Consider the following 27,053-nt stretch of genomic DNA (forward strand, 5'->3'; position numbering starts at 1 on the left):
TTACTCTTCATAAAACCTATTACTTTATAATAATCTATTTCCAGAATTTTGCAAGGTTGAAAGCTTACTGTATTTTGTTAAGTTTCTCTAAATGCATTTTAAAGCAAGCTGTATGTAACTTATATGTAAATAGGCATACATAACAAGAATAAAGCATTTTATAGCCAGGGCCAAAGAATGGTTGGCTGATAAGTGCCATGTAAACAAGACTGCAGGCACTTCTGTTAACGAGTTCAGATTTTGCAGCGATGTAAGTTTTCATACCCTCCTGGCACAGCTCATCAATAACAATTCTAAGGTGGTGCCCACACCAACCACCTTTGCACAGCCAGAAGGTCTCCCCTACTGTGTGAACCAAATGTGCAAGACATTAAGACTCTTCCATTTACCTTTTCTTGGAAGGATGGTAGCACCTTTCTTATCTATTCCACCTTAAGAGAATCATATATACCCTCAACACCCTTTTCATATGTCTAAGTACCGCCTGACTGCTCAAAAAAACTTTCCTTTTGTTTCAAGATAAACTTTAGCTTTGTAGAACTAAAAACCATACAGGGAAAACTTGTGCTTTAGAATCTTAGAACAAAGTTTGAATTTTAAAGTACAAATACAGAAACTACCATATTTCTTTTAGCAGAAAGAGTCAAGAGGTTTCAAATCTCCACCTACTACTTTAACATAAATTATGCTTGCTTTAGTTCAAGAACCACCATTCAAAATCAATATAAACTTAGTAAACCAAACCAAGTGTCATTTTCTTTCACTGAAATTATAGGGTAAGTCAAATAGTACTTATGAAACAGTTCATATATAAAAATATATTCTAAGTTATAAACTAATCAGTTGTACTTTTGACAACTATTTCCATTGTAAAATGGGGAATTTCTCCCCTTGGAGGTAGTAGCATTAAATTACTGGACTCTCTAAATTTCAGAGGAAGGACAATTAATACTAAGACAATTAGTCCGTAAAATGGAGAAGTTAAAATCCATCTCCTAGTCACACATTCAAACATGAAAAGTCACACATAAAGAGTCAAGACTAGTATAAAAGGGGGGGCCAAATTATATTATTATTTTAAAATTTGATTACAACCAATTTTGTTGGCATTAAAATTAGAGGTATTATAAATTTGAATGGATAAACCAAAAACCAGAAAGTAAGTTTGGTAAAAATGGGAATAGGAGTTTTCCAGTAATTACAGATTAGAAGGCAGAAATCAATTTAGAGAAACACAGACAAACCCCATGTTTACAATGATTGTGCCACAGATTTAAACTTCAGTAGTGCATTAGTAAACTGTTCACATTTAGATCTTCACCTTGAGATTAGATAGCTGTTTAAAAAAATCCCAGTACCTTGTGCAAATAAATCGGTCTTCCATGTGCCTTAGCACACTTAAAATTTCTCCACTGTATATATACAAAACACCTACCATTTGGTAGGGCAAAATACATACTTTCATAACAAAACTATAATGTACCTCTCAAGTATGAACAATATACACATAATACATGGTATACAGTATTTACAAAATATAAAATATAATACAAGTTGTTTATAATTTTTTAAACTCATCTTTTGCACTTGTATGTTACAAGGCAAATTTCCATTTCTGTACCAATTTTTTTTTTCAAGATTCCAGGGATTTTGAAAGAACTTTTACAGACATACTGCAATCTGAGATCTAAGTTTGAACTTTGAGGAGCGTTTTTAAGTGTACTGCCATCAACTCCCTATTTTGGTTGGAATTTTCAATAGTGCTTCCCATCCAGTGACTAGGAGGCTTTGGAAGAACACTAGGAGAAGGTGGATCACTAAACTTTGCCCCAGCATAATTTTCCTTTTGGTTCACTTCAGTTAGAAATGCTGATTTCTTCAAATGCATATTTTTAATGTTCTCAGTATTTTTAAAAGGCTTTTTTTCCTGCTTCTGGATTAAATCAGATGAAACAGAATCCTGCCAAAAGTTATTTTCATTTCTTTTTGCAGAGGTGATCTTGGTTAGTGGTAAGTTATATTTGCTTTTCTGTCTGTTTATCTTTGGTTGTTCACACAAGTGTATACCATGAACAAGCTGGCCGTGGGGAATGGCAATTTTCTCCGATTTTCCCATCTTTGATTTTAAAACCTACAAAGACAAGGAACATAAAAGTGAATACAGTCTCATGATAAAAATTAAGTCACAAACCTCACACCACCTATTTTTCTTCTTCTCCTGGACTTTAGTTTATGGTCTTGATTAAACATATGTGCTCACTGCACTTATCAAATAAGCACACATCTAAGTTTACTACTAAAAATATAATCATTACCATCACCAGTATGCAATGTAGGGAGTCAGTTCTAAAGTGTCAAAGGGAAAAACCCCAAGTTCCATCTTTCTGTAAGGAAGAGTAATGAGCTACTTTCCAAACATACACAATCTAAAGGTGTCAGTGGTTTTACATTAGATGTGTCTAAGTTTCACATGCTTTCATTTTGACTGAGTCTGGTTAAAAATAAGAAACGATATTCATAGATTACTATGTATCTTTTTTAGTCAAGTCCTTTTAAAATTATTCCAGATATTAAACTGATAAGAACAGATACTACATGATAGAAATTTAATTAGCAGGAACTAGATTTTAAGTGAGGAAGTGTTTTAATAATGGTTACTAAATACACAGAAAAATTATCTCCCAGTTTCTGAAAGCAAAATTTCAGAAACTTAAATATTAAAAATTTAAATACTAATCACTTTTTATCATCCTTCCCAGTTATATATACTTACAGCAAATATATAATCAGAAGAATGTTTCCACCTGCGCCTACTTCCTAGTTTAACAACTGCTTCAAGAACTTTGCTACACCACTTCTAATCACCTTCCTAACTTAAGTGATCTTTACAGGAAGCCATGACCGGATGGAAAAGTATAAAGTACTTCATTAGATCACTGCCCTTCCAACACTTGTAATATGGTAGGGAAGCGGGACACAAAAATACAAAAGCTGGGGCACAAGTTAACATTCCATGTAACTGCCAGAGTTCCCTGTTTTAATAGTTCTAGAAAAGAATTATTACTTGTTAACCAGGAAACAGGAAGTACAAAACCAGGCTATTAGCTTATCGCTCATATTTCAGGGCCGTGGAATTTTAAAATTTGAATCTATTGTAGTCATCACGGAGGTCCAATTTTTTTTTCAAGGGCACAGCGAGAGAGAACCTGCAAATCTCTCCAAAAATTCTCCCAACAAAAAATGACTGTTAAAAATATATAATGTTTTATTATTTTTTTTAGATTTATTTCCTTTTGCGAGCGAGCGCGCGCGCACGGGTGGGGGGCGAGGGCAGAGGGAGCAGCAGGGAGCCCTGAGGGGACTGGATCCCATGATTCTGGGATCAAACTTGAGCCAAAGGCAGACGCTCAACAAACTGAGCCACCCAAGAGCCACTTATTTTCTTTTAAGATTTTATTTGTCAGAGAAAGAGCACAAGTAGGGGGAGCTGCAGGCAGAGGAAGCAGCGGACTCCCCGCGGAGCAGGAAGGCCAACGCAGGGACTGGATCTGGATCCCAGGACTCCTGTATTAGGACTTGAGCCAAAGGCAGACGCTCAACCGACTGAGCCACCCAGGCGCCCCACTTATTTTGATTTCTTATGAGACAGTAGACGGAAGTCTCTGAAATTGAAAGGTTTTATTTTGCTATAAAGGTTAACTTCAAATCATTTTAGCGATTAAATCTCGTTCAAGTTTCCCAACAGCATGGCGATTGGGTCGCTTAACGTCAATTCAACTTACAACTTTTCTTTCTGAAGTTTCATCATTCTGGACACAATAAAACTACCTTCCACTAATAAAGCCCACTACATGAGAGTGTAAATAAACGATTCCCTTCATCTAATAGACGCAAAAACTATTCATCTAAAATTTTGACTCCCGCCGCTCCTGCCAACTTCTAAAGTTAAAAGTAGAGCCAAGCAGGTTGGCCGGCGAGGGTCAGAGCCCCAGTTGGGCCAGCGCCGCACACGGAGCACCTCTCATCTCAGCAAAAGGCAAGCCGAAGGGCATGGAGCCGCTTGTAGCCCACTCCAAATCCCGCAACAGGGCGGTGAGACAGTGCACGCGCGCCGCGGACCAGTCTTGGAACTACCAACGGTCAGGTAGCTGAAAGCGGTCGCCCACCCCTTCCCCTACCACGGCCACACGGCCTCATCTCCTTCATGAGCGCCGGAGCGCTGCGCACGTAGCGCGCGCTGACGTCAGCCTCCCTCGGGCCCCTTCCATCCCCCACCCCACCGCGCGCCCGAACACCGAAACCCCCTGGAACGGCGCCAGCCTTCTAAATCGGGGCTGTTGCTGGGGCGCAGCCGCTCCTCTTATTGGCTGGCTCCCGAGAGCCAATCAGCAGCGCCAGCGCATGCCTCCCCCTCCCCCTTCCTCCCCCGGCTAGAACAGAGCGGGCGTCACGGAAACTTCCCTCCCGAGTAAACAGCCGCCCCTCACCCCGGCCCCCCCTTCCCGACCCCTCAGTGAAGGGCCCCAAATTCCAAAGCCCGGCCCTGGCCGTCTAAGGGCCAGAACTCAACAGTCCCCATGTCCCCCTCGCGGCCCTTACCTCTCTTCTGAACGAGGGTTGGCCGGGCGCCGCTGGCGGCAGCTGGCCAGAGAAAGGGCTCGCTTCCTCAGTTTGGGTTGCGGCCGCAGGACCCGGGGCCAAACTGGCCGCCTGGTCCGGGACTTCCTGCGCTCCGCTCGGGCCCGTCGCGGGGCTCCGCCCGCCCTCGAGGCTCGGCCGGTGCTGCTGGTACTGATGGAAGCGGCTGGGGAGCTGCCCTGCCGGGCTGGCCCGCACCCTCTTCTTTCGCCGCTTCTTCGGCGCTGCCCGAGGGGTGCCTCCCGCCGTAGCTAGACTACAGTTGGACAGAGGTGCAGGGGCGCGAGGTTGCGGGGTCAGACAGGGACCGTCTCCCCCTAGGAAGTGAGGGAGGAAAAGGGTGGGGGGCAGTGCCCGGGGGTCCGGGATTCGGGGTAAAGGCGGCGGGGCCGTGGTCACCATCGGGAGGGCCCCGAAGTAACCGCGGGCGGAAAAGCCCAGGGGCGCAAGGCGGCCGCCCAGGACAAGTGGCTCCCGCTGCGGGACGGAGACGACGGTCATAGCTCTAGGAGGAAAGTGGCTCAGCAAGAAGAAAAGGAGGAAGTGAAGCCAGCGATCACAGGGCGGCGGCGGCGGCTGCTGCTGCTAAGAGAGCCCGAGTGGAGCACGGACCATGGTTCGGGCGGTGGCGGCGCAGCAACAAATAGCTTCAGCCTCAGCGCCGAGTGTTGTTATCAGAAGCTCCGCCCTATGCCCGCCCAACTCCCTCCAAGAGCCCAATCAGAATGCGACAGAACAGTCCACGCCCCTCCTGCGCTCCCTCCACCACCTCCGAGAGACACACACAAACAACCAGCTTGCTGCAGCCCCGCACAAAGAGCGCGCACTGCGCAGGCGCTGCCAACGGGCTCTTTCGGGAAGAGTCGGTCCCGCGAACAATGAAGTTCCGTTTCAGCCCCACCTCCCCCACCCTTCTTCTTACTCGCCCCCGCACCTTGCCCCGAAGGCAGTGGTCAAAGTGCTTGATCTAGGCTGAATTTGGAAAAGGGGATGGGGGCGGGCGAAAGAATCTAGAAACATCAAGGCCACTGAAGCCTGCTTAGCCGCTGACCTTGGGGATATATCTTTTATTTCAAGCCCAATAGTTAACATTATTATAATTTTTTTTTAAGATTTCAAAGTACGTTATAGGGGTTTCATTCTTCGCAATTTTAAGAAAATCAGTTCACATTTAAGTTCTATTTGGCGAAGTGTGACTTATGTTTTTTTTTTTTTCTTCATTTACTCGGGTCACCAACGCGGTTCATTAGCCACGGTAAAGAGAGTAAGAATTAAGGAGTGACTGATTGAAATTGGCTCCTTAGTATAGAAAGAGTTCCACATAAATCCGTAATTGAGCATTGGAAATGTTACTGTCTTTATACTTAAAGGACTGTGAGACTTTGGGATCACCAAACGGTGCCTGACACTAAAGAAGAAGCAAAGGAGGAGGCTTGCGTCTCAAAGGGAGAAAGTGAAACATCTGCAACATAGTGTGTTTTGCTAGCTGTGTGTTATGTAAATCTCACGCTCATCATCTCTCCGCGCTGTGCTCACACACACAAAATATCCTGGCTATTTTATCAAGTAGTTTTGTGGCAGAAACTGTTCTTTATGTGAATAATGTCATTTGAACTTCACAACAACCCTAAGGAATGGGTACTGTATTTTATCCCCATTTCATCGGAGAGGAAACAGGCTTAGAAAGACAAAAAGTACTTGGCAAACATCATAGTTAGTTAATAGAATTTGAACTACAGTCCAGGGATGGCAAGACCAAAGTTTTAACATCATCCATACAACCTGCCATACGAGATTGTAGGTCTTTAGACCACCACAATAATCTTACACTTCTCTGTATTCTTACAGCCTCTAGCCAATATTTTTCAGCTTTGTAGTGCTTGATAAATGTTTTATGATTGGTAACAAAGTTGGACAGAGGGAATATCTAGAATAATGCTTCCAAAACTTTATGCAGATGGTATAATCCCCTTGTAAATTGAGGAAGATCTGTATAAACTTTTCATATGACATTCCATCATTAGTGATTGCTGTGTTTTATCATTTTTGCTAGATTTTACTCATTCTTGGGTTTCCAGCAGGTTACATAGTAAGTGCTCATATTCATTGGATGAATGGGAATCGTATACTTCCAAAGCTGTGACAGATCTTAGAGGGCCCTTAATTCAAATCCTCTGGTGTGCAAATTGAAGTTGGGTTCAAGATCAGGAGAAGAGAATGGCCTGGCAAGAATCGGTGGAGAAGAGCAGGCAAAGATTATGGAGACTTTGGAATAACATAGTTCCTCTGTTTTTGTAAGAGTTTAAAAAAATAAAAATTAAAAATTTTTACAAATTGTTTTAGTAAGAGTTTATACTTTTCTCAAAGCACTTTTTCATCTAACTCATTTTATTCCTACCCTAATCGTTTAAAATAGAGATAAGTTCTATTTGACCTATGATGTAAATAAAGCCTCTAAAGATAAAATAACTTACCTAAGGGTCACAGAATGAGTCAGGGACTAAATCCCTTCAACTCCTAATGCCTAGTCCTCTTTTCAATATGTCCCAAGGCCTAAAGTTTGGTTTTATCTGGGGATAATATTACACTGTCCTAGCAGCTCCAGGGGGCTGCTAACTGGTAGTCAGTTCAGAGGGGCCCTTGATGGAAGACACACTATGTGGTATGTAGTTTATACTTTTGGGACCTAAAGGGTAGGCCTCATGTAAAACCCTGGATTCTGTGCATTAAGAAAGGTAGCCTTGCAGCTGTGGCCACCTGGATGATGCATGCTAAGCTGGTGCCCGCCACAAAGAGGGAGCTGGAATGGATCACCAGAAGAGAACAATCCAGGTTTTATAAACCACATTAGTGGATTTCATGTTATTCTTTGTGTATAGTTCCTATAGATCCTTCGTCTTTAGGAAAGCCTAATTTTGATACTCAAACCTGGTTTCATCTGTGCTCTTATATGATACAAAGGAAGAGGTCCGATGCTCTTGTCTGGGCCCAAATGGCGAATCATGGAGGTAGCAAGACATTCCAAAGGTAAAGTAAGTTTTGGGAGGACTCTCAGGGGTCTTGAAGACTTTTGTTCCAGTGCATGTCTTGGTTTTATTTTGAAGTCAACAGTTTCTTTAGAGGAAATTGTTTTTTTTTTTGTTTTGGTTTGGTTTTTGTTGTTGTTTTTTTTTTAATAAACAATTGAAAAGTAAACCAGGTAGTGAAGAGCAGGGAAAAGAGGTAAAAAACCATGTGTGAAATAAGCAGCTTACGTGCATTAACACTTCAGAGCCCTCTGAATTCCTCTCCTCTCTCTCCTGTTGACCTTTGTCTCTTACATTTTACTTCTGTCCTTCTCTCCCTTTCTCTGCCTTGAATACCATCTTTCTGTCCTCTTAATATTTTTCTTTTTCCCCTCATTGTGGCTTTATTTCCATTTCCTCTACCTATTACTGCTTAGATCTTAAATGTCTAAGCTCTAAGGGACACGTATGAAAAGAACACTCCAATTTATACTTTCCTTAATGCTCAAATTATTCATCTTTCATATTTATAAAATAAAATTGCTCTAAACACTGAACACAACCAGGAAATCAAAATGTTTACACTTAACAACCCCAAATTTCCCTGACATTTAAGCATTGACCACAAGCCTTATCAACATAGTCTGAAAAATTTAATTGAAATTATTTGGTTTATATTTAGAAGCAAACAATATGCACAAAATTTCATGATAATGACAATATTGATACTTAAATTGCTACTAAAGTACTATTACCACAGGTTGAAATTAATGTCTTTGTTATCCCTATACTTACATCTTTCTGGGGTGGCAGTAATTTTACCACATTTATTTCTTAAACTTTCCTAAGAGGGGCAGCAGGCCTGTGCCGGTTGTTCTTTGGCCAAAGGGGGAAGGGAGGCCTGAAATATAGCTCTCCCTCTGCTTTTAAAAGCCATTCTTTCCTGGGGCTACCTGGAGGAAAAGAAGTCTTTTTCTTATTGGTACAAAGATGTCAAAGGACCAGTGGCAGCCCTAGGGTATAGTAATCTTATAAGGACTTGATTCTATTTCACACTAGATATAAAACCAAAAGAAAAAGCATGTTATTTAGACCAGCTAGGGTTTCAACCAATTTAATCTTAGATGGGTCATAAGCTTGGGTTGTGTCTCCTTTCATACACTGATAAAACTTTTTAAATCCTTGCCATTCACAAGATGCAACCTAATGCTTCTCCTGAAATGATGTATTTTTTAGGTTTCATTTGGCCACCTTACAGAATCCAGTTTCTTATCATTACATAATGAGATAGATTATTCATTTTTTGCAAACTGATTTTGTCTCATTAATTTGTTACAATTAATAGGATCATTGAAAGTTTTCACCTTTCATGAGACAGGGAGGGAGTCTACGCAATTAGCTATCTTCAGGACATTTGGCAAATTATCATCATGAAAAACACTATGGAATTCACTTTCTACTTGATCATTTTGCTACCCCAGTCCTGATTAAATGTTGGATCTCCTTTCTACCCAGTTGATATGTGTGACAAATGATATGGAGCAGCTCTTTCTCTTCTTGGTATAGTTAATATTTTTTTCCAGGACTGCTTGGCGATTCCCAATTTCTTCTATTCATCCTTTCCTACTGTTGCAACTAGAGAAAAGGTATGCCTGTGCTTTATAAACTAATACATGCTTTAGATTATTTTTTAAAAACCCATACATATAACTCTGTATTTATTCAACTTTTAAAAAATTAACATATCTATATTATCACAGGCACTATCTTTTTTTTTTTTTAGATTTTATTTTTTTTAAGCAATCTCTGCACCCAATCTGGGCTCAAACTCACAACCCCGAGATGAAGAGTCACGCCCTCCACCAACTGAGCCAGCCAGGCACCCCACACTATCTTTTATAGCCAAACTACCTATGACTAAATTTTAAACTTTTTTCCTTTAGAGAATCATTATGGACTTTCATAGATTAACACAGTTTCAATCATCTATAATCATTTTCCTTTTTTTTTTTTTTTAAATCTTGGCCAGTAAAAGTCCTTTTAAGATGGTTCTGTTGTCTCTTCAGCACTTCTCCCAAATATTTTTGAAAACATTCTTGCTTTATATACACAAGATTATCTTCCTCTTTCTCTAACCCAAAACACAGAATGAGCTATTTTATTACGAACCTTAGTTCCTTTAAGTGAAGAAAATATTAGTGGAAAAATCTGGGCATCAGGGATGAATATGAGATTGTTTTTGCATGAGTACAGATTGGGATTAGAATAATAGCACTGCTAGGTCATTTTTTGGACAAAATTGGAAGACATTTCAAAGTCATGAGTCTACATTGATTTTTTATTTTTTTAAAGATTTTATTTATTTATTTGAGAGAGAGGATGAGATAGAGAGAGAGAGCATGAGAAGGGGGAGGGTCAGAGGGAGAAGCAGACTCCCCGCTGAGCAGGGAGCCTGATGCGGGACTCGGATCCTGTGACTCCAGGATCATGACCTGAGCCGAAGGCAGTCGCTTAACCAACTGAGCCACCCAGGTGCCCTACAATGATTTTTTTTTAATTTCTAATTCTAACACTATGAAATAATTTAAAACATTTATTCCATTATAAAAAAAATTTGGGGGGGGGGCGCCTGGGTGGCTCAGTCGGTTAAGCGTCTGCCTTCAGCTCAAGTCATGATCCCGGAGACCTGGGATCGAGCCCCACATTGGGCTCCTTGCTCAGCAGGGAGCCTGCTTCTTCCTCTCTCTCTGCTCCCCTGCTCCTGCTCTCTATCTCAACTAAATAAATAAAATCTTAAAAAAAAAAAAAATTGGGGTTTTCATCCCAACATAATCTTAAAATTTTAACCCCTCACCCAAACTGCAATTGTGCCCTTGTGTATAATCCTTATGTCTTCTCAGGTATCAATTGTATAATCACTTCATTAACCTTTATCTCTTACATCCTACTACTTTGTCTCTTATGTATTTCTCCCCTTTTTATCTTTTATTTTTTTTCCTACTGTTCTCATTCTCACTCTGATTTTATCTCCCCTCCCTTAAATATTCAAAGCATGGAACTGGAGCATAATTCCTGCTCCAGAGTGTTTTGTAACTCTGGAAAGTTACTGTCTTTCTCACGATTTAAGCTCCTTGCAAAACTTAGGACATCCAGACCCATCCCTACTTGCAACTACTCTTGATCAAGTCATCAAAAACTTAATGCCAGTTTTGTGTGTGTGACAGAGTACACTCTGGAATATTAGCACATTTTTATTGCCTTATTGATGTATTTTTAGTTAAGTAGTGTTCTTACAAGTATTCCAGAATGATTTTCTATATCACAACAAATGGAGAAGGGCAGAGAACCACAGAAAAGAATTAGGACAAGCATTTTATAATTTACCAAGGTTTGAGTAAAGCTACCCCCCTCCCCCATTTAAAGAAAGCATTGTCTACATTGTTAGGTTTTTTTCATTGCAAGAATTCACTCAGGTTCCTAAAGTAATGGCGTATTTGTTTTTGTTTTTTTTTAAAAGATTTTATTTATTTATTTGACAGAGAGAGACACAGCGAAAGAGGGAACACAAACAGGGGGAGTGGGAGAGGGAGAAGCAGGCTTCCTGCTGAGCAGGGAGCCCGATGCGGGGCTCGATCCCAGGACTCTGGGATCATGACCTGAGCTGAAGGCAGGCGCTTAACCGACTGAGCCACCCAGGCGCCGCAATAGTGTATTTGTTTTAAGGGTATGCACACATAGACAGACATAAGGAAGACAAGACACCTACCAGGCCTCATAGGATCCAGTGAAAACCTTCATATCCAGAACTCATGGGAGACAGAGGAATAACAATCTGGTGCCTAATTGACCTGGAATGAAGTCTGGAAACTCAAAATTTATTCAGGATCCCATGCAACCTTAGTTACTTGGTTACTTGTCACTCCTTAGCAGAAGATGTTTGTTGATCCTTACTCTAAATGTTCTGACATTCCCACGACTCAACTACTCTTTCTGTTTGTGCTTTTTGTGTATTTCCACGTCCACTATCACTACCAATTAACTCACTGTTTATCTAAAGTTCAAATTCCAGAGAGAGAGAAACTGATTGGTCCAGTTTGGATTGGTCCAGATTGCATGATTCATTACCATCATCTGGGTTCAACAGAACTTTCTTAACTCTCTTACTTGACCTTCTCTTGGTGGCTCTTGGCTAGGATGATGAAGCAGGATGATGAGGCATCTATGAATAAGGAACCACTTAGGGCCACTTCAGGGACTGTGGACATGACAAGCAATGAGAGGTTTGGCCCGCCCAATACATTTCATAACCTACCTTCCAGGTCTAAAATATCTCTCTTCTTGTACCTACAATTCCCAGGAATCCAAGGGAAGTGAGAGAACCTATGGAAACTCTGGGGATCTCTGACTATACTTAGAAAACTGAATTTCTAGTGACACTGTCCCAACATCCCTGGGGAAGCAGCAATTAGCTGGAGCTGAGTGGAGGCTGTCCTTTCAAATAAGGCCTGTGCTCAGCCAGCTCATTTCCCTCCTTTACTCACCTGCATCTTTAGGCAAATATGCTGAAAACTCCTCTAACGATAGATTGGAGGCAGTGAGGGAAATGGCAGTAAGAGCTGTGAGGCACCTGAGGACTCTGGCTAACATAGTCCAAGGAAATGGAAGGGTGAACATGAAGATAAAGGCCTGAGTCTTGGTGACTGACACTATGAGTCCAGCAGAGAGACCAGGCTATGTGCGGGATGTTTGAAACTTCAAACCTGACTGATTTGGAGAGAAATCATAGCTTTGACAGGAACGTGAAAATCTGGAGGGAGCAATTTAGGGAGAAAATATAATTGCTTTGATTTAATAAGGTGTTCTTTTTTCTTTTCTTTTTTTAGTAAGGTTTTATTTTTGATGTTCTTCACTTTAAAGCCAAGTGAATCAAAATTTTGTTTTGTCTCTCAAAAACAAAAGAACCCCAAAATAATTAAGTTGTTTTTTACTTGCCTACGAAGCCCTAATAGAAAAAGCGTTCTTACTCCTGTTCAGTCCAAAAACATACATGAAAATCCTTTTGTTTAATCAGTCTGGTTATTTGACTATTTCATTTGACATTTCCAGAAGATAGGAAAACTACTTCTAAGAAATTTAAGATATAGTAAAGAGAATGGATTAAAACATATCCTATTAAATCTTCTTTATTTTTCAGGTCCCCGAGTAATCAATTCAATCCAGTCCTTCTAAGCAGCTAAAAGTGCATGAGGAAAACAGCATATTTCATTTTTACAAAATACTCCAGTGCCCCAATTTTTATAGTATTTGAACTTAGGGTGATATGATACAGTAGAATTTCAGACGCTAGGGCTCTTTCAACTATGTGAGGTTAAAGGTTCCAAAATGAGTATTTGTTTTAGAGAAATCCTTGTGATTTTCAAGCCTAAGTGAGACTATATAGAGTTTTTTTCCCCTGTGGTTTGTAACCTCAGAGCACAAAAAGGAAAAATGAGACTTGGCCAATGATTTTCTGTTAATTCTTCCTAAGAAAGAACATGTCCATGTCCTTAAAACATCCAGAAATATTTAGGATTTATACAAAACAATCAAATCAACATTGCCTGAATTATCTTTATGGTGTCTTTATTTTATCCTTGAAAATTTAAGATTTGTACAAGAAGATAAAACTAACATTCCCTGAGTCATATCATTTTTTAAAAATTCCTGAACATACAGAGAAAGACCAAAACAATGTTTGGATTACAGAGCTGAAGAACAAGCACAACCAACTTCACCAAGGAGCTCAGAATGAAGCTGTGATGTTGATATTTTGCCAAGTTTTCTCCGAGATATTGATTATGACTCACAGCGAGATATGACTCATTCCTATAAATGCTATATCTAAAATGATGTCACCAGCTTTTTGAGTTTCAGAGGAGAGAAGAGGGTGATTTTGTGGCTTAACTAGTAAGTTAGCACATTATACTTATTCTGCCTATGTATAACAAATGCATATATATGTGATTAGGTTAAATACTAACATCAGAGGTTCTTTAAAATATAGCCCAGCCAGATCATCCCATAGTGATGCCCACTCGCCAATAATGTATGCCATGCACAAAGAGCTTACAATCAACCTCTTATTGCTATACCCTAAAATGGATGCAGTCAGGCAAGGACCACCAGATTTTTAAGGACCCAAGCAAGCAAACAAACAAGCAGGAATAAAAGGAAAACAAAGACGACTAAAAAGCCCCCCTGACTAATAGCCTCAGAGTGTTAGGAGTAGAGTACGTCTATGAAACACAAACAAGATGGAATAAAAAGGAGACAGTTGGGAAAAAAAAAAAAAGAGCTCTTGAAAATTAAAAATATCATGGCGGAAATACAAATCCCAGTTGAAAAAAAAGAAAAGGTAAATTTAAGGCAATCTCCCAGAAAGTAAAATTTAAAGATGAAGAGTTTGAAAAATAGGAAAGAAAAGGAAATTAGAGGATCTGTCCAGGGGACGCAAATTCTCAAATAAGAATTTGAGAAAGAGAAAACAGAGTAAATGGAGGGGAGGAAGTTTAAAAAGAAAGGAACCATACAAGTTTCCTAGAACTGAAGACCAGAGTCTGCAGATTGAAATGGCCCACTGAGTGCTCAACATAATGGATGAAAATTGGCCGACACCAAGAAAGGTAATAAGGTAATAATAATAATTTTTTAAAAAGACTTGATTATTAAAATCCTTTTATGAGAGAAATAGCTCATATATAAAGTATCAGAAATGGAATAGTATCTGAAATATCAGCTTGAAGCTAGAAGAGAATGGAACAACGACTTTAAAAATCAAGGATAAAGGAATGCCAACTTAGGAAGCTGTCTCCTCCTGCTACGCACTGAATGTGTGTGTCCCTCCAAAATGCATATGCTGAATCCCTGCCTCCTAAGGAGAAGGTAACAGGAGATGGGGGCTTTGGGAGGCAATTAGGCCATGAGAATGGAGCCCTCATAAATGGAGTAAGTGCCCTTCAAATAGTTATGAGAGAGCTTGCGTCCTTTCTCTGCTCTTTGCCATGTGCAGATACAATGAGAGGTCTGTAGTCTGCAACTCAGAAGAGAGTTCTAGTCAGAACCCAAGCAGGCTGGCACCCTGGTCTTGGACTTCCACCCTCCAAAGAAATAAATGGTAGCAAATAACTGTTAGAAATAAATGTCTGTTGTTTATAAGCCACCCGGTCTATGGTACTTTGTTCTAGCAGCCTAAACTGACTATCAATCAAGTATAAGGGTAGAATAAATATCTTTCAAATGTATAACAGGTCAAGAAATTTACTCCGTGCACAGTTTTTCCCAGGAAGCTACTAGAAGAGTAATTTCATGAAAGAGAGTAAACCGAGAAAGAATAAGACGTGGATCCAGGAAACTCCCCATGCACACGAGAGGAGTGAAGGGAATTTCCAGGATCAGGGTGAGAAGTGAGCTCGGGGCCACAGCTGCACGGGTGGCCTAAGGAGAAGGCAGCCCAGACCGCGGTAGGAGGACAGAAGATTCTGGGGAGGAGAGGAGGATTTTCAAGAAAAAGACAAAATAAGTAGAATCCACAATACGTTTGAAAGAATTGAGAAGAGAGGTGCTTCTGGCAGTGAGCTTGGGGATGAATAAATGCTGGGTAAATGGAAAATGAAGCAAAGAAAATGAAGTCAAGGAAAGAGCAACACAATTATTAATTCCAAAGAAGAGCAAAAGTACAAGAAAGAATATAGTCATAGTACAACAGATCACATGCAAACCACCAAATATCAGTTGAATCCACACTTATGCTATAACTACATTAGGAGGATGGGGAAGGAGAATATACGTATATAATTGTGTATATGTATGTATATATAAGTGGAATCTGGATAATAATACAGCTAAAACCTCATCTTCATAGTAGAAAGTCATTGGTTTATATCTTAAGCCAAAAAACTAAATATAGCACTATTAGCATTTTATTTTAAAATATGAAGGTTGGCGCACCTGGGTGGCTCAGCCAGTTGAGCGTCTGGCTTCAGCTTGGGTCATGGTCCCAGGGTCCTGGGATCAAGCCCCGCATCAGGCTCCTGCTTCTCCATCTCCCTCTGCCGCTTTCTCACTCTCTCTCAAATAAATAAATAAAATCTTTAAAAAATTAATAAAATAAAATATGAAGGTTAATACTAAATACCAGGTAAGAGGGTTGAAAGAGGTTTCAACTGGGGACCGAAAAAGTGAACAGGAAGCAAGGGTAGGCAGGGAGTCCAGGAGCTCTCTGGTTTTGTTTTAGGCCTTTAGTACTTATTTTACGTTTAAAAAAAATACATCTTTCTTTTAAAAGCAGACTGACAGCATTTTAAAATTAAAGCGAAAGCATAAAGGCATAAGTGTGCAAGGAAGGCATGGGTAGGAAACAGAAAATAATCCAGAGAAGTTGTAAAATTAGACAGAGGTCATACTGAGAAGGGCACTAGGACCCTGCTGAGCAACTTAGAATTCCCCATCTGTGCTGTGGGAACCCCAGAAGCTATGTGAGTAGGGAGAACACCTGTAAGCGAGTGTACTTTGGAGAGGATAGAAAGAGAGGGGCGGGACACTCAAAGCCAAAAGGCTGGGGCGCCTGGGTGGCTCAGTCGGTTAAGTGTCTGCCTTCGGCTCAGGTCATGTTCTCAGGGTCCTGGGATTGAGCCCCACATCTGGTAAGATAGACACACAGAAGAGGAGGAGGCAATGTGACCATAGAGGCAGAGATTATGAGATGGCCACAAGTCAAGCAACACCTGGAAACACCAGAGGTTGGAAGAGACAAGGAACTGATGTTCTCTCTGAGAGCTTTCAAAGGGAGCCACCACCCTGCTGTTTGAACTTCTGGCCGCCGGAACTTCAAGAAAATAAATTTCTGTTGTAGTAAGCCACTAAATTTGTGGTAATTTGTTATAGCAGCAATAGGAACCTAATACCACTGGTAATATTACTTTACCTAAATGTCCTAAAACACCTAAAAACCTAAATATCTTATGTATGGGGATTAGATGTTTGGTTTCAAGGAGAAGAAACCATACAAACTAACTCAAGCAAAATGGGATTTATCTATCATCTATCTATCTATTTATTTTTTAAAGGGGATTTATTGTAAGAATGCCAAGCTCAAGGAATCCATGGGAAACTAACCAAGCATGAGTGGAGACATGAGCTCTGGGACACCAACACATACTAGTAACTCTTAAAGTGCGGCTTCTTTTCTGTCCCATGACCAAGTGAACTATGGGAGTATCCTAAATTCCCAAGAAAAGGCTCTGAGTGACCCAGCTTGTATTTGGTATCCACTCTTGGCCCAATCAATTGTGAGGGGAGCTTCAAGCAATTTGTAACTTGCTTGTTTGTGCTTTCAACTAAATAGCTCTCTGCTATGGATTTTCTTTTAGGTTTCAAGAAATTAGTTTGTGTTTTTTTTTTTTTTTTAAGATTTTTATTTATTTATTTATTTGACAGAGAGACACAGCGAGAGAGGGAACACAAGCAGGGCGAGTGGGAGAGGGAGAAGTAGGCTTCCGTGGAGCAGGGAGCCCAGTACGGGGCTCGATCTCAGGACCCTGGGACCATGACCTGAGCCGAAGGCAGATGATTAATGACTGAGCCACCCAGGCTCCCCAAGAAATTAGTTTGTATTGAAAAAGTTTGCATTGGAAGTTTTGCACTATTTATTATTTTTATTTATTTATTCCCTTACTTGCCCCTGAATTATTTTTTTTAAATTGTGGTAAAATATACATAACATAAAATTTGCCATGTTAACTAAGTTAAAGTGTACAATTCAGTAACAGTACAATCACAATCTTGTGCAATCATTATCACTACCTAGTTCCAGAACATTTTTATCACTCTGAAAGAAAAACCCCTTATCCATTAAGTTGTCACTCTCTATTTCCCCCTTCCATAGCTCCTGGTAACCACTGAACTGCTTTCTGTCTCTATGGACTTGCCTTTTCTGGACACTGTATTTAAAGGTAATCGTGGACCATGTGGCCTTTTGTGACTGGCTTTTTTTACTGAGCATGTTTTCAGAGTTCATCCATGTCATAGCGTGTATCAGTACTTTATTCCTTTTTATGGCCAAATACTATTCCATTGTATGGGTATACCACTCTTGTTGGTGTAACATTAATCGATGGACATTTGGATTATTTCCACCTTTTGACTATTGTGAATAGTGCTGCTATGAACATTTGTGCACAAGTTTTTGTTCTTTTGGGTATATACCTACGAGTGGGATTGCTGGGTCATATGGTGATCAGATGTTTATTGGAGAACCACCAAACTTTTCCAGAGTGAATGCACCATTCTACATTCCCACCAGTAAGTATGAGACTTCCATTTTCTCTTCATCCTCACCAACACTTGTTTTCTGGTTGTTTTTTGTTTGTTTTTGTGATTATAGCCATCCTAGTGAGTATGAAGTGGTATCTTATGGTTTGTTTTTAAGTTTATTTATTTATTTTTAGTAATCTCTGCACCCAACGTGGGGGCAAACTCATGACCCTGAGATCAAGAGTCACATGCTCCACCGACTGAGCCAGCCAGGCGCCCCCAGTATCTCATGGTTTTGATTTACATTTCCCTAATGACTACTGATGCTGATCATCTTTGCATATGCTTATTAGTCACATGTATATCTTCTTTGGATAAATGTCTATTTAAGGCCTTTGTCCAGTTTTTGATTAGGCTATTTATCTTTTGTCGTTGAGTTGTGTTCTTTATGTATTTATATAAACATACATTTATATATATGCTAGGCCCATATTAGACATACATTATTGTTTTTTGGCATTTATTTTTGTTTGTTTTTTTGTTTTTAGTGAGCTCTATGCCCAGTGTGGGGCTCGAGTTCACAACCCCAAGATCAAGAGTTGTATGTTCTACCCACCGAGCCAGCTAGACACCCCTATATTATTGGTTTTTAAATATGGCTGCACAGGGCGCCTGGGTGGCTCAGTTGGTTAAGCGACTGCCTTCGGCTCAGGTCATGATCCTGGAGTCCCGGGATCGAGTCCCGCATCGGGCTCCCTGCTCGGCAGGGAGTCTGCTTCTCCCTCTGACCCTCCCCCCTCTCATGTACTCGCTCTCTCTCATTCTCTCTCTCTCAAATAAATAAAAATAAAATCTTTAAAAAAAAAAAAAAAATATGGCTGCAGAAGCTAAATCTCCTCCCATTTTTTGGTGTGGGTATTCTCAAACAGAAAAACCCAAGGTTTTAGTTTTTGCACATTCACTACAGACTAGAACCCATATTTGAAATAAGCACCTAAGAATATCCTGTGCTCCTTCCTAATGACTTAGGAGTTGCAGCTGTAGAGTGCTATTTGTCATCTTCTGGCTTCTCAAATTCATCTTGGGGTGCCCCAGAGACAATCAATGACATGTCTGTTTCAACCTTTGGTAATTTCAGGTTATTCTCATTTCCCCTTATTATTTTGCCTTTTTTTTTCTTTTAAACGTTTGAGATTATACTTCAAAATTCCTGTTTTTGAACACCTATCCGTGTTTGGTGTGGAAAATGTAGTTTTTCAGAATTATTACACTCGAAACAGGTATATAAAAATATGACTAAAAAATCAAGAAAATCAAGAATTTTTGATATTTTGTATTTTTAGAAAACTGACTATGGTGGGAAGTAGAACTAAACACCCCTGGTAGGGATGCCTGAGTGGCTCAGTTGGTTAAGCATCTGCCTCTGGCTCAGGTCATGATCCCAGGATCTTTGGATAGATTCCTGCATTGGGGTCCTTGCTCAACGGGGAACCTGCTTCTCCCTCTGCCTGCCACTCCCCCTGTTTGTTTCTTTCTCTCTCTGACAAGTAAATAAATAAAATCTTAAAAAAAAAACACAAAACACAACCTAGTAAATAAAATAGAAACAAAAGTAAATAAAATAAAAAATAATGGCAGCAGGAAAATGAGCTGATTTGTGTGAGTTAATGATTTTTAAGTGATCAAAAGTTAAAAGCCACAAAATAAAATTGTTTTTTTTTCCCAAAAAGATAGCTCTGAAGGCATGCTGTGAAGTCACATGCTCAGCTCATTGCTTCCAATGGTCAGGCATAATTTATCTCTCTAAAGTCCACTCAGGGCGCCTGGGTGGCTCAGTCGTTAAGCGTCTGCCTTCGGCTCAGGTCATGATCCCAGGGACCTGGGATCGAGTCCCACATCGGGCTCCCTGCTCTGCGGGAAGCCTGCTTCTCCTTCTCCCACTCCCCCTGCTTGTGTTCCTGCTCTCGCTATGTCTCTCTCTGTCAAAAAAATAAATAAAACCTTAAAAAATATATATAAATAAATAAATAAAGTCCACTCACCCTGATTACTTTGACACCACTATAATACTGTTGCCACCAGTTTCTCAAAAGTGTCAAGATTTCCATTTACTCAGCGATACGGTTTTTCTTTCCTCTGGACTTTTAAGATTCTGCTTACCCCAAATTTTTGAATAATATTGGCATTTCAGAAGAGGAATCACCTGGAACCCTTGGTGTCTTACACTTCTGGGGCACCAGCACCTGCTCCCAGTGATATGCATCTTAATTCAAAAGTGAGTCTTTTGAATCCACTTACTTTCCAAATGAGGAAAGTGAAGTAATTTGCCCAAAGTTTAGAGTTAAGGATGGAACCTAATGCACAGAATGGGAAAAATTATTTGCTAATCATATATCTGATAAGGGACTTGTATCCAGAATATATGAAGAACTCTTACAACTCAGTAATAAAAAGACAAATAACTCAGCTTAAAAATGGGCGAAGGATACGAATAGACATTTCTCCAAAGAAGATATATAAGTGGCCATGTGTTCATGAAAAAATGCTCAACATCATTAATTATCAGTGAAAGGCAAATAAAAAACCACAATGAGATACCACTTTACATCCACTAGGCTAGCTACAATAAAAAAAAAAAATGACAGATGGTGAGGATGTGGAGAAATTAGAACTCTCATATATTGCTGGTAGGATTGTCAAATGGTGCACCTGCTTTGGAAAACAAGCTTGTCAGTTCCTCAAAATGTTAAACATATTTATAACCCAGCAATTTCACTCTTAAGTATATACCCAAGAGAATTGAAACAAAATATATATTTACACACACACACACACACACACACAAACTTGTACATAAAATAGCAGCATTATTTATAATAGCCAGAAAGTGATTTTAGCATATTTATAATAGCCAGAAAGGGATGAGCCTGGCTGTCCTCTCTCAGCTCTTCCTGGAGCCAACCCAGGGCCCTGCCAAGCAGCTCGCTCTCTTACAGCTGCCCCCTGGGGAAATGTTTCCCCCAAACCCAGCGCTTCTATCATCCCCGGGAAGAATCTGGATTGGATAGTGATTCTTAAAATGTCTAGTTTCAGTGACCACTCTGGAGAGTGCCTCTGGGGTATTGGGGAGGAAATAAAATTAAAAAAAAAAAAAATAAAATAAATAAAAAATAAAATAAAATAAATAAAAAAAATGTTTTAAAATTATATTGTGGTGATGGTTGCACAAATGTCTGTCAGTTAATGGATGGACCACCAAGTTGTGGTATATCCATACAATGGAATAATATTCAGCCATAAAAAGGAATGAAGTACTGATACACTCTGTAACATGGACAAACTTTGAAAACATGCTTAGGGAAAGAAGCCAGCCACAAAAGGCCCCATAATATAATGTTCCTTTTATATGAAATGTCCAGAAAAGGCAAATCCATAGAGACAGAAAGTAGATTAGTAGTTGCTAAGGGCTGGGGAAGAAGGAACGGGGAGGGACTGCTAATGGCTATGGGGTTTCTTTTGGAAACAAAACAAAATGTTTGTTTTAATAAAAATATTATTTTATTTTATTTATTTTTTAAAAAGATTTTATTTATTTATTTCAGAGAGAGAGCATGTGAGTGAGCGCAAGCATGAGTGGGGTGAGGGGCAAAGGAGAAGCAGGCTCCCCACTGAGCAGGGAGCCCGATGTGGGGCTCGATCCCAGGACCCTGGGATCATGACCCAAGCCGAAGGCAGACGCTTAACTGACTGAGCTACCCAGGCGCCCTAAAAATATTATTTTAAAATTAGGGTGTCTGGGTGGCTCAGTCGGTTAAGTGGCCATCACTTGGTTTAGGCTCAGGTCATGATCTTAGGGCCCTGGGATTGAGCCCCATGTTGGGCTCCGCACTCAGCAAGGAGTCTGCTTGAGGTTCTCTCTCTTCCACTTCCTCTGCCCCTCCTCCTGCTCATGCTTTCTCTCTCTTTAAAATGAATACATAAATCTTTAAAAAAAATGTTTTAAAATTATATTGTGGTGATGGTTGCACAATTTTATAAATATGCTAAAATCCACTGAATTGCTAACTTTGAAAGTGTGAATTTTATGGTATATGAATTTTTCTTAATAAAGCTGTTATATTAAAAAACAACACTAGAACAAAAACCCCAATCCTTGTTTATACTTATTCATTGAGCTGATAGGTAAAGTGAGTTTCTGGAGAGACAGAAATCTTCTCTTTCTGTTTGGAAAACTTCTCTGTCTGGCCTCTCTATTAATTTATTCACTTTGTTATTTTGATGTCTGTCAAGTTTTCCACTGAAATACTGTAAATTCCTTCCCAGGCACTGCTGTCCTGATCTAGGTAAAAAAAAAAAATCTGTGGAAACTTTTCCATTTTAAACAGATAAAAGCAGAGTTTCTTTGGTTGGAAATGATGTGGGAGACCTGGTATGTTAAACATCCGCTTTCAGGTATGGTCTGATTTTGTTACAAAATGTGTAGTAAAGCAAGCTCTTTAGCTGGGACTTTTTCTGAATAATGAAGACTATTATTAGACCATAAACTAGTAACTTTCTCTGTCTAAAACTATTATGGGACTTGAAAAAAAATAAGCAGCTCCTGCTCTGTAGCAAAATGATAAAAAAAAAAATAATAGCTTTTAACACTATATAAAAGAAGATGCGTCTTTTAGAATGATCTGGGGAGCACTCCCGTAAGACAGGTGGATGCAGGTTGTGATGCAGAACGTCTAAAAACTCACAAATACACATTTCCTGCTTTCAAAGAGCTTATTATACCTTCTTCGGAAGATAAGCTTTACATGAACAGCTTAATTAAATAGCATAATGTTGGGGCTCCTGGGTGGCTCAGTCAGTTGGGAATCTGCCTTCGGCTCAGGTCATGATCCGGGGGTCCCGCGATCGAGCCCCACATCGGGCTCCCTGCTCAGTGGGGAACCTGCTTCTCCCTCTCCCTCTGCCCTTCCCTCCCCCCCTACTGCTTGTGCTCTCTCTCTGTCAAATAAATAAAAATAAAATCTTTTAAAAAATGGCATGATGTATGAAAAGCACACACTTTTGGCACACATTAAAATAAGACCACCAGAATTCACTTACCTAACTTTCATTCACTAGAAACTTTTGAAGTGCTTTCTATGTACCAAGCACTGTGTGAGACTTGGGGATTACTGGGCTAAAACAGGCCAGTCATGATCCTGGGCCACCTAAACAGCACCGTAGAGCAATAATGCAAAAGATGTCACAAGTCGGGATAGGAGCATAGCAGAGATGGTAAGTTTATTCCTTAGTAGTTAAAAAAAAAAAAAAAAATCCTTGGAAAATTCCAGGTACAAAGTTAGGACTTGTCATCTGTTTATTAAAATACTGCAGGGTGGGACTCTTGCCTCCAGCGACAGCTGTACAGAGTCGCTCACCTCCACGCAGACGGCTTCCAGGTGGAGCTGGGCCACTCGTGGGATGTGGGGCCTCCGAGGCCTAGGGACAGCTCTCGGCTGTGCCTCCTTCTATAAAGCAGGTAAGTCAGATACACCGGGAAGGTGGTGGTGGTATTAGCCCGTGAGGAAGGGGTTATACACAGAACGTGTGACCTGAAGCCTTCCCACCACGGGAGCAAGGCCACTCCGAAGTGCTGAGAATGGACCAGTCCTTAGAACTGTACCTGGTGGTCTGCTATCTTTCCATCAGATCTTCAACTAAGGGAGATAAAGCCCGGCCTCCAGCAAGGCCCAAGAAGATACAGAGGTAGAATGTAATTACAGAAAGCAGCTCGTTCCACACAGGCCTAGCAGGCTGAACTTCATTGTTTCCTTTTTTCAGCCCAGGCGCTGAGACATATTTGCTCACAAATGCGCCTGAACTTTATAACCTCTTTTCTCTCGGGACTGAAAATGCATGTGTTGTTTCCCTCATCCCCTTTCTGAGATGCCTGTTACACTCCCTTCTACCCAAGACCACAGGCTCCCCTAAGAACTTACATCTTATCTAATTTTCCTGCTCGAGGCTGTCAGCTGTTTCATACATTATTAAAGAATGGTGCAGGGGCGCCTGGGTGGCTCAGTCGTTGGGCGTCTGCCTTCGGCTCAGGTCATGATCCCAGGGTCCTGGGATCGAGCCCCGCATCGGGCTCCCTGCTCCACAGGAAGCCTGCTTCTCCTTCTCCCACTCCCCTGCTTGTGTTCCCTCTCTCGCTGTCTCTCTCTCTGTCAAATAAATAAATAAAATCTTAAAAAAAAAAAAAATGGTGCAATCCTAAGCAAAGAGGTGGGAGGGAGCGAGGGAGGGTGAGAAATAGGGATTCTGTGCTCATATTGGGGTCTGGGCTCCCTGGAGGGCTGGGGGCTCTGTAACGGAGAAGATCATCTGTATTCCCACAGCAACTTTCACTTTAGGACGGCACTTTTCAGAATGTGGCCAGAGAACCCCTGGAGGCCCCAAGATCCTCCCTTTTCCCACTATGTGTCTGTATGAGACCGAATTTCAACTAAAACATATCACAACAGATTGAACGCAGAGGCAGATAGGAGGATCCAGCTGCCTTCTATGAAGCCAGACATAGGCGATTTGCCAAAAATTAAATGCCCCTCCTGTCAGTGACTTGTGTTTTGGAAAAGATGGCTGTGTTTCTTTTTTTTAATTTTTAACTCTTAAAAATTTTTATTTATTTACTTTTAAAGATTTTATTTAAGATTTTAAAAATTTTATTTAAGAGAGAGCGAGTGAGCAGAGGGGGGGAGGGGCTGAGGGAGTAGAGGGAGAATCTCAAGCAGATGCCCTGCTTAGCACAGAGCCCAACACAGAGCTCAATCCTACAGCCCTGAGATCCTGACTTGAGCTGAAATCAAAAGTCAGTCCCTCAACTGACTGAGCCACCCAGGCCCCACCCCCCTTTTTTAAGTAATTTCTACATCCAACATGGAGCTCAAACAACCCGGAGATCAAGAGTCACACGCCCCACTGACTGAGCCAGCCAGGGACCCCAAAGATAGCTATGTTTTATTTATGTATTTATGTATGTATGTATGTATGTATGTATTTATTTATTTACTTATTTATTTATTTGACAGAGAAAGAAAGAGAAAGCACAAGCAGGGGGAGAGTCAGGTAGAGAGAGAGGGAGAAGCAGGCTCCCCACCGAGCAGGGAGCCCCATACAGGGCTCGATCCCAGGACCCCGAGATCATGACCCAAGCCCAAGGCAGATGCCCAACAGACTGAGCATGTTTTAAATGAAAATGTTATTTATGCTAACTTGTAATGTGTTTTTGTTGTTAATTTTAAACAAATTAATATTTTAAAAGTTTTGTTTCAATTTTCACAAAATAAATATTGTATAACCCATGTAAAGAGAGTTTCTGGGAACCCTCAACAATTTTTAAAACTATAATGGGAGGGGTTCTGAGATTTAAGTTTGAGAACTGCTCCTTTAGAGCTACTCTTGGCCCCATTTCTTCTCAGTCTTGCTCTTCCTGAGAGACCTCACCAAGCCCCACCACTTCAGCTACCACCTCTGAGCAGGTACGTGCTGCGGGCGCCACGTGAACTCCCATGTGCAAGGGGGCCAGGGAAGCAAGGTCGCCTCTGACAGCTGCCCTGGAAAAATCCAGACACAGCAGATGTGATCTGCCCTTCACTCATTCCACAAAGACTTATCGAACACCTGCTATGTGCCACATACTATGTAGACATTGGGGTTACAACAGTAAGCAAAACAGAAAATCCCTGAACAGTTTACTGGGATATATGAGGAGAGTATAAAAGAGTATAATGAGAAAGAAAGCCATATGTAGAAGTAACACTAGAAATTACCTGTAAGTCATCCCAAATTCCAGGTTCCTTCCCTGCCGCAGGGTTACCAAAGGTGATATTCAGACAACAGACCATGATAAAGCAAAATAATGTGATAAAGGGTGTGGGTGTGGGTGTATGTGTGTGCTTTCCTCTATCCTATAAATTATGTTTCCGAGTAGCCAGTCTGCTAGTAGGCCTCTGGGAAGTAGGTGTTGACACATTCCATCTTGGCAAGGAGGTAGAGATGATGCAAGAAAAGTTCCTGCCAGCCATGGGAGTTGGGGAAGGAGAAGAACCAGGAAAGCAGACCTTATGATTGGCAGCTCAGGTACAAGACCAGACTAGCATCCTTGCAGTACAAATAGATGAGGATCCAGAGAAGAACACAGGCTCTGAGAAATCATGAGGTCACCTAAGCACCGCCTTCCAGACACCTTGTGGAGGAAGAAAAGAAAAAGGAAAGAAACAGCTCTAATAGGGATCCCATTACCTGGGATGAGACTATGTTAAATTAGAAGAGTAACAGTCTTTGTTTTATTGTTGCTGGGCTTGCGTATGAAACCCTGAGGCAGGGAACTCTGGCAAGAATGACTCAATTAGACCCTTATTTCTCCATAACCCCAAACCTAAATATTACTACCAGTTGGTCACATGGAAGACAGTAAGTTGAAGAGAAGAGATACCAGAGGGAAAAGAGAACAGGATAGACAGGTCTTTTCTCCAGAAGGAATTGGTTCCCACCTTCTTTGTCACTTAGGTCACCTGGAAGGGAAAAGCACAGAGATCTGCCCTTATGCACTTGCAACATTAATACAAGAAAGAGAGGGCTGAGGTGCCTGGCTGGCTCAGTCAGTGGAGTGTGGGCATCTTGATCTTGGAGTTGTGAGCTCGGGCCCTGCACTGGGTGAAGAGATTACTTAAAATTAAAGAGAGGGGTGCCTCAGTGGCTTAGTCAGTTAAGCGTCTTTGGCTCAGGTCGTGATCTCAGGGCCCTGGGCTCGAGCCCCATGTCAGGCTCCCTGCTCAGTGGGGAGCCTGCTTCTCCATCTCCCCCTGCTCCTCCACCTTGCTCATGCTTTGTCTGTCTCTCTCAAATAAATAAATAAAATCTTAAAAAAAAGAGAGAGAGAGGGAGAGGTCTGGAGAGGAAAACAATGGTGGGGGGTGGGGGAGAGATTTCTTCCATCCTAGAAAAAGTCTGGCATTCTGACAAGAAAGAAAGAGAGCCCCAAACTCATGTGGCCCAATGACTGTCCAGAAATGACCCATCAGTATATTGCAAACCAGTTTCTAAAGAACCATGCTATTACTCTTCTAGCCTGAAGATAGGGGC

General features: G+C 40.9%; 2 protein-coding genes across 2 annotated transcripts in view; one reads left to right on the forward strand and one right to left on the reverse strand.

The window, feature by feature from the left end:
* Positions 1-1,047: 1,047 nt before the first annotated feature.
* PNRC1 (proline rich nuclear receptor coactivator 1) lies at positions 1,048-5,302 on the reverse strand. Its single transcript, XM_036065167.2, has 2 exons — positions 4,600-5,302; positions 1,048-2,131 (listed from the first exon to the last, which is right to left on the reverse strand). Exons 1-2 carry the CDS (start codon positions 5,137-5,139, stop codon positions 1,688-1,690), a joined length of 984 nt encoding a protein of 327 aa, XP_035921060.1. The 5' UTR covers positions 5,140-5,302; the 3' UTR covers positions 1,048-1,687.
* Positions 5,303-23,310: 18,008 nt separating this feature from the next.
* The window catches only part of RNGTT (RNA guanylyltransferase and 5'-phosphatase), a 369,854-nt gene continuing 366,111 nt past the window's right edge, over positions 23,311-27,053 (forward strand). Inside the window, exon 1 of the mRNA XM_078055013.1 lies at positions 23,311-23,448. The gene's annotated coding sequence lies outside the window, so the exon portion shown is untranslated. The remainder of the gene's footprint in view (positions 23,449-27,053) is intronic.

Source organism: Halichoerus grypus, chromosome 9 (genome assembly GCF_964656455.1).
Source record: "Halichoerus grypus chromosome 9, mHalGry1.hap1.1, whole genome shotgun sequence".
Lineage (NCBI taxonomy): Eukaryota > Metazoa > Chordata > Mammalia > Carnivora > Phocidae > Halichoerus > Halichoerus grypus.